Below are 10,950 nucleotides of genomic sequence, written 5' to 3'. Positions count from 1 at the left end.
TATCGATACTCGCAGCATACATTTAATTCTCTTTAATTTTTTTATTAAATGTGTGTGTTATTTAGTTGTGCAGTGTAACTACGTGTATATACTTGTCAAAATAAATATTTTATGACCGAACCCTGAGGTGTTTCAGAGTTTCAGTTTTACAGAACCGTGAAGAATATAAGTATATATTAGTTTGTATATGTTACTAAAGCAACCACGATCTTTCAAATTAAGTACCACCACGCATTATCAAAGGCGCCGGAAATGTCTACTATATATTTGTGCTCAGATATAGTCACTGTAGTTCGGGCAGAGAGAGCCGCGTCTACAGTAGATTTACCTAATTAAAGGTTTTTTAAGAGTGATGATTGAACGACGTTTTTTATTCTAAAAAAAAATCGACTGCCTATCCATCGTTGCAGTACATCCCATCACTAAACACGACTATGGCTTTACGTTATACGCATAACACTTTACTTTATTTTTCATTTCATTAGATTTTATTTAAAGACTAGAACATTCCGGTTGGTTTTAATTTAATTAACTACACTTTCGAATGATTTAACATAATACGAATTGATACAGTTAAAATACTAAGGCATCATTTTTAAATCGCAGCAACTTTCAAGAGTGATACGAAACGTTGCTGAATCTGTCAGCCGCATTGTTATATAGAACAGTTGCATAGTTTTTTCTGCAATAATAATGTTATTTGTCCCTGCACTGAAACTCAAGTAATGAGTAGAAAAAGTTGTTTGTAACATTACAATAAGTATACATAGTTGTATAGTGTAAGTGGTTGCAGTTGTTTCTTGTCAAGTTAATGTTATATTTAGGAAAGCATATCTGTAATAAATGTGTGTATATTGATGTTTTTGTTTTATTTTATTCTTTACCTTTTTATTAGATCCAACTTTAATGTTCTATCTAAAATATAACCACTAGAGCTACCAGCTAAGTTCTAAAATAGTCCAGAGCTGCAGACTTTGGCTTGAAAAGCAGGAGTAGAAATAGGGTGGTTTTTAGTCAGTAAGAATCTGACATTCCCTCTCTCCTCGCCCAAGGCGGGAGAAGTCATTGGACGATTTCCCCCCTCAAAAAAAACTTATTTCTAGACTAGCTAATACTAACAAAAGCATATTTTACAAATATTTGAAGGTTAAAACAGCCACATTGACAATCACTTTGGGTAATAGACATACATACATAGTTATAACCTCACACCTGTCTCCAATGTAGGTAGGCAGAGACAATGGAATGCCATCTGTTATGATTCTTATGTACCTTTTTCACTTCATCAACAGTCATCAATCTTTTCATGCCTTTTCATTGGTTATAAATAAGACATCCATGAATTATAGTTTAAAAAATATTGAACAATAAATATTTAAACTACCAGGAAAATCAAGAAAAATCACAGACTATAACATAAAATAGTTTATTTACATAGAGTTATGAGTTACATATTACAATATATGGTTATTTATATTTTAAACATTTTATAGTTAAATAATCTTAGTAATTTACTGACTCCATCACTTCCCGAGGACAATTACTTGTCAATAAATTTTTCCCAGTCTAGTCGATTCTTGTGTGTATCCTGAAACAAAAAAATTAAATAAGCATGAATTTCTTGAAGCAAAGTGTTCTGCTTTTTATGAGATTTCCATTATTTTGGTGTGTAATGTTATTTGTAACTTGTGAGGATAAAGACTAGTGTGGAATTTCAATCTCAGTTTCACTCCGTCTCTAAAGATACCTAATTAGGTACTACCACTGAGTTAGTAACCATCAGTAGGAACCTATAAATTGACATTAGGTCTTCTAAGTAGACCAGCTCCGGAGACCCAACTGTTTCCGGGCCAACAAATAAAGCAAATTTCTACATATATGCAATCTTTCGGTACGTACCTGCCTAGTTACAGCAAAGCTACGATTTCTGTTTGATTATCGCTCCCGTAATGGTTCCGTGTCGCTGAATCAAGCACTGCTTCTTGTCTGTCTCCAAACAGACGGTGGGAGGCTTCAAATTCGGTTGTATTTTACACGCCTGCTCCGATATCGCCACTACTATACCCGCTGAGTCAACGTGCGCTGTGCCTTTAGCAGCTAAACATAATCCTTGGTGATCCGCCACTAAACATCCACTCACGTTAGGAGTCGACATTATCTCCTCAACTACTTTGTCTAATTCCTTTTCCATGATTGTCGAATTAGTGAATTTTAACAAAGAATGTATTTCTGTTTACGAAATAAGGAAAGAAAACAAAATCAGCCTGTCAGTGTAACAGTATTCCGAGTCAATATTACTCAATATGTTATATTTATAGCATAAAATATTCGTCTGTCTCTTTCTGACTCACATGAAAAGTCTCACCAAGTTAACATTTCATGCTAATAAAGTATTTTATGTAAATCCTCTTTGAAACGCACGTGTCACTGTCATGACATTGTCAGTGACAGGTGGCAAAATTGTTGCGTTCAGAAATAATTATTTATTTAGTCTTATTTTATAACTCATCTTGTGGGACAGTGATTCGGAATGCTAGGATCATGTGCAATAACGATTTAATCTATAAAAACACATCCTTTTAAGTTTTTCAAAACTTGTAGCATCACATTAGATAAAATCTGATTGATTTATTAGAAGTTATAAAATGTCTAGTCCGGTAGTAAGAGAAAGAGGTCGTTACATTAGCAAGGTCGCGGCGTCCGAATCCCATTATTACACTAATAAACGATAACCTTACATTAAACGCATTATGCAATTGACATTGGCATACATATCGGCGAATACCCAATAATAAAAGCTTATTATCCTTTTTGTTATGTCGGTCTAGAACTAGAAAATTTATCACCCATCTTTATTAATACCTACACTACTCATAAACATGGTCGATTAACCAAACTAATTTGTATTTTGTTAACCGCGAAAACACCATTAAAATTAAATTAATGAGTTAGTTAAAACAGTTTCCAACCAGTAATAAGTACCTACTTTAGTTATCGTTAAAAAGATCGGAGGTCTGTATGAATATATCTACTTAGTCACGATTTTAACAGAAGGACAGTTTTATAAAATCTTTTGACCCGTACAAGGTCAAACAAATAAAAATACATACAAATTCCATTCATCCTCATTTCGCAATAAAGCACTTAAACACTGTTGAACCCTAAAGTTTTCAAGTTCAAGTTGACGTATCTTTTGGTCTTGAAAAACCTGTATCCTACGAAACCTTGTGTTTTTAGTTGTATTAGTATCGTCGGCGAGGCAGCTCGTGCCGTTGTGTGAAGCAGTTGCCATGCTACAGCTAATCGTGTACAGTTTACTGATCTTCCTAACATGTCTCGCTGTGTTTGATATAATCAGACTATGCGCATTCGGAAATGAAAACTCTAAAAGAAGACTGAGAATCTTTTCAGGTATGTAATCATCTTATTGTTTTAACTATGTAACAACGTATAACTTACTTAAGTGTCAACGATTTGCGCGTCAACTAAGTTTTTTAGTTAGTAAATAGATCCTACATATAACAAACACAAGATGTTCAAGTAGAATCAGTAATAACTAAGTCCTTACTTAAGTAAATGATTGTTAATACTTCTTGTATTATTGCAGTGTGTATTTACGTCTGCACATTTTAATTTATTCAAAGGAAACATAATAAATAATAACTATTTATAACAATAATAGGAGTATCGTGAAAGTCTATGACAAACACTTGTGTAAACACATAAGTAGATTTATTTTTCTTTTCTGGTAGCTTTTTCTATCCAATGTCCATTTCGAGGGCGTTCCTCCAGGTCTAGTGGGTACCCAGGGAACTAAAGCTTATGACGAATCTAAGATGTAGACAAAAATGTTGACTTGAGATCAATTTAGACAGAAACGTGGCATTTGATATTGTTGAAAAACATCTAATTAACAAATAAATTAGAGAGACTAGAAAGAAACAAGTCTAGCGACATTAAGAGCAACATTAACCTGTTTTGTTTCGTTTGTCTTAACGGATAGATAATTAATTTGCATGCAATCGTAGATTCAATAGGTAAGTTGTATACGTATTTTTCCACAAATTATTTTGGGTACAGAGGATAAAATTGTTTGAGTACTTACTACTTCAAAAATTGTTTTTTTATTAGACGAATGTTTTACAATGTGTTTTAAGATCGATAGTGTTCAAGTTGAACTGTGTTAGATAATATCTTCATAGAATGATAAGACTAAGACCTAAAACTCGAAAATCTAAATAACCTAAACTTCGATGCTTATGAAAACAATATATTTTGTGCATTATGTTCATATACACATTTTTTAATACTTACAAAGATGGAGAATAAAAATTGGATGGAAAGTGATTTAGACTTGCACGTGAATACACAATATCTTCAAACATGTTTTGACCTACTCCTATGTCTGCCATTGCATGAGAGCTAAATTAACGTATGGATCGGGAATAGTAAAAACCTATGTTTTTTGCTGATAAGGGTTCCACAGGGTGCAATCCTAGGTCCTATGCATGTTTTCATTAAGACTTTATGTAAGTTTTAAGTTTACGTGTTCCTTAGTTAGATTCTAGGTAACCTAGGTAACAATCAGCAAATATGAGCAATAAAAACTTTACTTTTACGATCACGTACAGCGATTGAGCAAGTACTTATTGGGGCATTGTTATTTTAATTTAATTGTTCTCATGCGAATTCATGCTTCTCACTGTAAAGCGTTTTAAGTTTCTTGACATCATTTCAACATTATTTGCAAAGAATTTTGTAAATTTTACTACTTACATAAATAGATTTTTTTGTTACTTTTGTTTCCACGGCTTTGCTATCTCTATCTGTTCGACTGTTGCTAGCTAAACCGCCTCTCCTCTAAAACCTGTTGAGGTTTTAAATTATTAATCTCCTGCAATCAACATGCTTGCAAAATAAACAAAGTCAACGGTATTAAAAATATAGCCATTTAAGTCGTACATTTTGTTACTTGCATAGGATTATTAGGTAAGGGAGATACCTACTTACCATACTACCGTGAACCCAGATGACCTAGAATCGGGCTCATTGCAACATGCAAGAATGTGCGACTCTCAGTGAGAGCTCGACATGCATTTAGTCGGCCATTGTTATAGTTAGACGGTATGGTGGACACGATTTAGTATTTTAGTTAAGTCTATAAAATGTAATACAATATAGTATTACATATTTTGAAATTCACGACTTAAAATTGAATGAAAACCCATTATGAAATCTTAGTGATTCATATCGAACAACGAGTAACAATTGACTATAGTCTGGTCAATGACGCAGACACACATTATTAAAAAAAAAAATAGACTAGCAATTAGTCTAAAAAGAAAACTAAACAAAGAAACGAAAAATACCAGAGTAATAGAATACACAATGGGTAACTAATTTATAATGTGAGAGAAAACCTTGAATATAAGTTAGATTTAAAATAGATAAATATTTGAGACAGTGAGAGATTTTATTAAGAGGCAGTAAGGCTGCTTTTCGCGGTTTAAAAGTTTACCGTTAAGTAGGTATACATTATTATAAGTCATATGGACGCTAACTGTCGTTGCAACACATAGTTTTGGCGCCCAAAATTTATCGTGATGCAATTCAATATGTACAAATCCAAAGTTCCATGACTAGATTTGAAGATTTTGTAATGATTACAACATTGCAAAAGTATCGAGTTAAAAATCATGGTATTAGTTGACCTTATGTTGAGCAGTTGCCAGCAAATGTATGTTAAGATAAATAAAGAGAAATAAGTATTCAGATAATCAGGACAAATAGAATTAAAGTGGTGATTGGGACAAATATGAACGCATCCTTATGCAAAACATGGCCGCTCGAGGCGCCAAAATAAAAGAGCGCCATTTTGAAAATTATGAAAATAGTTTAAAACTTGAGATAATTAAACCTGTTTAAGACAAAGACATGAACAAAGTGTATTGTTTACATCTTTATTACTTTTATCTAACATTAAATTATTTTCATTCTGCCGAGCAGTAAGCTAACTCCATAGAAGTTTGTTTTCTTAGTTTCATTGACTAATTTTTCTCTAACTACGTCGTAATGACGTTGTATCAAGTCATGAATACGAATGCGAGACATAAGATGTTGTCACGCCCAGTAAACTGTGGAAGAGGAAACAAAGTGTCCTTGGCTTGGTACAATTATCTTGTGCGGTGGTAGTTGAACGCTTCCTTATGGAAAACTATCACCGAACAAATTACTTAATTAGTAATGCGGGGCCAGCTATCTACACGTCCCAGAGGGTCATTGCCATTGTATCCGCGGATATTGCACGATCTCCGGAGAGGCGGCAAACCTCCTTGCCGGATTACCGCCGTGGGATTGGAGGCGAAAGTGCTTGCGCGCGTCTTCTGTTTGCGCGGACGCGCGTCGGCAAATGGCGAAACTCCACTGCCGCGCCAGATTAGTGCGTGGCGGGACCTCCGGCGCGATCTCATGCGGAATGGCAGCAACGACTTAACCGTGCTCGCTATCATTGCAGCGATAAGTAGGCAGTGGCTTGAGAGACGCCACGGCGTCCTCACCTACCGCCTGACCCTTACGGACATGGAAGGCGGTAGGTTCCTGTTATGATTGGGCGGGAGGAAACGCCCGGGTGTCAACTGCAGGACCGTCCTGAGGACACAGTGGAACATACGGTGGCGCTGTGCCCTGCATGGGCTGAACCGCCGTGTCCTCAGGGATGTAGTCGGCGACGGCGGCCTCTCGCTTCCGGCATTGTACAAGCCATGGCGGAGCGATGTGGGATGCCGTCTTCCTTCTGCGAAGCAGGTCATGCTAGCTAAGGAGGAGGCTAGAGAACGATATCCTCACGCCCAGCCAATCTGCGGGAGGACACTCCCGTCGGGGATCGCGCGACGATCTCCGGCCACCGTAAGTGCGGGCCTGCACGGCGATTTCGCCGCCCGATCAGAACCAGACCCGTGCGTGCGGCGTAGGGCTGATGCCTAATCCGGAGCTGCGGACAACCTACTTAACCGGGGCTCCGGCTCGAAAGGCAGGAGAAGGAACGGGGTGGTTAAAAGTCAGTAAGAGTCTGACACTCCCTCTCGCCTCGCCCAAGGCGAGAAAAGTGATTGGATGATTTTCCCCCCTCAAAAAAAAAAAAAAAAATCAAGTCATGAATACGAATGCGAGACATAAGATGTTGTCACGCCCAGTAAACTGTGGAAGAGGAAACAAAGTGTCCTTGGTTTGGTACAATTATGTTGTGCGATGCTAGTTGAACGCTTCCTTATGGAAAACTATCACTGAACAAATTGATTAGGTACCTACTAAAATAATTACCGACTTGATTTCCTTCTCGCATTGTATTTCACATTAGAGGTCGGAATTCCCTCACTGCCTCGTAAGCCAAGTGGTCGCAAATGCGACTGCCGAACAAGGGATCTCGGGTTCGATTCCCGGATCGGGCAAAGTATTACTGGGCGTGTTTCGCCTTTTCGAAAATTTCTCAGTAGTAGCACGGAGTCTGGATTGTGCCCAGTATATGGCAATAGGCTCACCCCCTATTACATGGGACTTAAAACACAAAGGACGAAAAGTGGGCGTACAATGTATCCTTTTTCATTATACCCTTTGCGCCGTAACAAGATTAAGATTCAAACGTTTCGTATCACAAAGTTGCTGCGATTTAAAATGTATGCCTTAGTATTTTAACTGTATTTCGTATTATGTTAAATCATTCGAAAGTGTAGTTAATTAAATTAAAACCAACCGGAATGTTCTATCTTTAAAAAACTAGAAATGAAAAATAAAGTTGTTTGCGTCTAACGTAAAGCCATAGTCGTGTTTAGTGATGGGATGTTCACGATGGAAGGTTAGTCGATGTTTTTTTAGAATAAAAAACGTCGTTCAATGCCTTAAAAAACCTTTAATTATGTGGGTAAATCTACTGTAGACGCATCTCTCTGCCCGAACCACAGTGACTTAATCTGAACAAATATGTAAGACATTTCCGGCGCCTTTGATAATGCGTGGTGGTACTTAATCTGAAAGATGTGGTTGCTTTAAACATATACAAACTAATATATACTTATTTCTTCACGTCTGTAAAACTGAAACCCTGAGTAGGGCTCGGTCATAAAATATTTATTTTGACAAGTTATACACGTAGTTACACTGCACAACTAAATAACACACACATTTAATAAAAAAATTAAAGAGAATTAAATGTATGCTGCGAGTATCGATAGCGATAAAAAAAGATCTTCTAATGTATCCCTAAAGAGAACGTCAACGTTATGGCATCTGTCAGCCGCACCTTGTTACAGCGCATAAGGTATAGAGTTTGGCAGTGTGGATTTTCTTGTAAGAAAGGTTTTATTTGCTAATTAGATATCGCGCCGGCCAACCTGCGAAGGACAATTCCTTTGTAGATTAAAATACAGATAAAATTTTACCATTTACTTTTAAAAACCACATTATAAATAAATACTTACCACAATATTTAAAACAGTATTTGTTTGTAATAATAAGGAAGATATTTCACATGAACAAAATATATGAACCTAATTATTTAATTTACGTATAGGTATAGTACACGTTTTGAACGTAGAGTAAACGTGTGTTATGCAAATATAAATAGGCAGGTACATTCATATGTCCACAGTAGATATTATTGGTTTATGTACTAAGTTAAATATTATGTCTTGTGTATTGGCTGAGCACATCTTCAAATTATGTAAATAAAAGACATTATGAGAGGCGTTAAAAATCGATTGTCAATTTAGGTTAATGTGAATGACCGATGGACTGAAAGACATCCTACTAATATTATAAATGCGAAAGTTATATTAACTTGTTTGTTAATAAATAAAGGATTAAGATGAAATTTGAAACAGGGGTAGATTATGCTGATTTATGGACTGATCTAGATTTACAGGAAGTCTAGGTGTAGTTAGATAATAATGGTCTGTTTATGTATATTGATGGTTGCAAGACTGAGAGATATCTTTCATATTTTTTACAAGTGTTTAGGCTTTAAAGTTTCTTGTACCTGTAAACTAATATAAAACTCCATTTGTTTCAGCTCCCTACCATGTGGTGAAGAACAAGCTGAAAGGCATGAAGACCCTGAAGGAGGAGGCGCCTCCGCCGAGGACTGAAACCAAACCGTCGACTATTTCAGAGACCGTCTGATCTCTAGTATTTAAGCAATATTCTCAATTATACTTAGTTTTAAGAAATTATTCTTTTATTTCATTATCTACCAATTTGCTGAACAATGTCTCTCTTGGTAAAAGGGGAACAGATACAATATTATAATTTTTTACTGTAGGCTTTAGAGATTGGTGAGCCCCATCTGTGGAGGTGTGATGGCTCTTTGAAGCGCACGCGGGACATCGACGAGCCGTACGCACGGATTTGGTTCTGGTCGAGCGGCGAGCTACTTTTTTTTTAGGGGAAATTCATCCAATGACGTCTCTCATCTTGGGCGAAGCGAGGGAATGTCAGACTCATACTGATTAAAACCACCCCGTTCCTTCTCCTGCTTTGAGCCGGAGCCCCGGTAACCTGTTACGTTGTCCGTAGCTCCGGATCGGGCATCAGCCCTACTAGGCCCTATCTGTAGTCTGGCTCTTTGAGGCGCGCGCTATCCTTATGACATTGAGGGAAGGGGCGTGACAAATGAGTATATTCTAGAATTTCTAGGCACCTACCTATACTGCCAGCTGTCGGTATTGCAAGTATAGAAACTAAGTAAACATTTTGTCTGAAATTAAAGTCTAAACTAGTCCAGTTGTATACGAATAAAAATAGTACCTAATTTAGTTGCAAAAAAGCAGGTTTATCATATAATTATGAATTTTAATGGGCTTTATTAATTATTTACCTTGGCACGTGTTGCTTCGAGATCGAAGTGCTGATACCGGTGTTAATTGCAGTATTTATACTATGTACCTACTATATAGGTAAGTAAGATATTTTGAACTATACTGCGATAACTTTAAGTTGAAATTCTACTGAAGATATTTTGTATGGTTGGGGCAGCAGTAATTTATTCTGTATTGGGATAGGGATAGGTTGAGGTACACATTAAAGAAAAAAAAATTTTTAATCGACTTCAATAAAGGACGTTTTCAGTTTGACCTGTATGTAATGTAATCGTATACAAATGTTTGTGCGATTATCTCGCGTCGGCTGAACCGATTTCGATGCGGTTTTCAGCTAGTATTTTTCAGACTTAGGAGTTAAGGTTATAGGGACTAATACCAGACAACGTACGTTAATGTAGGCGATTGTAAATTAAAAAATATATGGTTAGTCCACCTGTGAACTGGTCGAGCACACTTTCAAAATCCTGAGCCTTTACTGAAAATTTAGATAATATCGAAAACTGGGTTCTAGGTGCCGCAAACTGAGAATCAAATATAATTTATTAAAGACTTCGATCAACTATAACATAAGAAGATTCACGTCACATGTACAAATTTCATATAAAATGTTTTATACATAAAGACAGATAGGTACATTATAATCGGCTGCTGCCTGCTCCTGCGATAAGTTTAAATGCTCAAAAAAAAAGAACGTAAGTATGTCGGATCTGGTTGTAAAATATAAAAAGCAGTTATTACTGATAATTATTCCAAATAATATTCATACACGTAACAACAGTTAAAGTTTTAATGGCAATAGATTTGTCCTGAATTACTCGAAACTGAGACTAATCATGTTCACGTAACGATCATGTAACTACTTGATAAATAAAAGGAAACATTAAAATATTGAACTCAACTTAGATACTTTTCAGTTATAATAACATTTATTGCACTTATTCGTAGCCAAAACTCTTGCGAATAAGATTATAAAGGTTTGTAAATAAGTAAGCGCCTGATAAAATAAATATAGCTATATAAAGCTACTACTTGTTGCGCACAAAATTAGAACAGGCGTATTGATTAGATTGTTCAGATT

General features: G+C 36.2%; 1 protein-coding gene across 1 annotated transcript; it reads right to left on the bottom strand.

The window, feature by feature from the left end:
* Window positions 1-1,410: 1,410 nt before the first annotated feature.
* Window positions 1,411-2,292, bottom strand: LOC118273580 (ragulator complex protein LAMTOR5). The gene is made up of 2 exons (XM_035590625.2): window positions 1,900-2,292; window positions 1,411-1,588 (listed from the first exon to the last, which is right to left on the bottom strand). The coding sequence occupies exon 1, from the start codon at window positions 2,189-2,191 to the stop codon at window positions 1,919-1,921; it is 273 nt and encodes a 90-aa protein (XP_035446518.1). The 5' UTR covers window positions 2,192-2,292; the 3' UTR covers window positions 1,411-1,588; window positions 1,900-1,918.
* Between the last annotated feature and the right edge of the window lie 8,658 nt (window positions 2,293-10,950).

The sequence above is a fragment of the Spodoptera frugiperda genome, chromosome 1 (assembly GCF_023101765.2).
Source record: "Spodoptera frugiperda isolate SF20-4 chromosome 1, AGI-APGP_CSIRO_Sfru_2.0, whole genome shotgun sequence".
In the NCBI taxonomy this organism is placed as follows: Eukaryota; Metazoa; Arthropoda; class Insecta; order Lepidoptera; family Noctuidae; genus Spodoptera; species Spodoptera frugiperda.
The sequence above is the reverse complement of the archived record's forward strand: the minus strand, read 5'-3'. Positions and strand labels throughout refer to the sequence as shown.

Coding starts and splice junctions, on each gene's coding strand:
- LOC118273580 (XM_035590625.2), bottom strand. CDS start 2,191: ATGGAAAAGGAATTAGACAAAGTAGTTGAGGAGATAATGTCGACTCCT.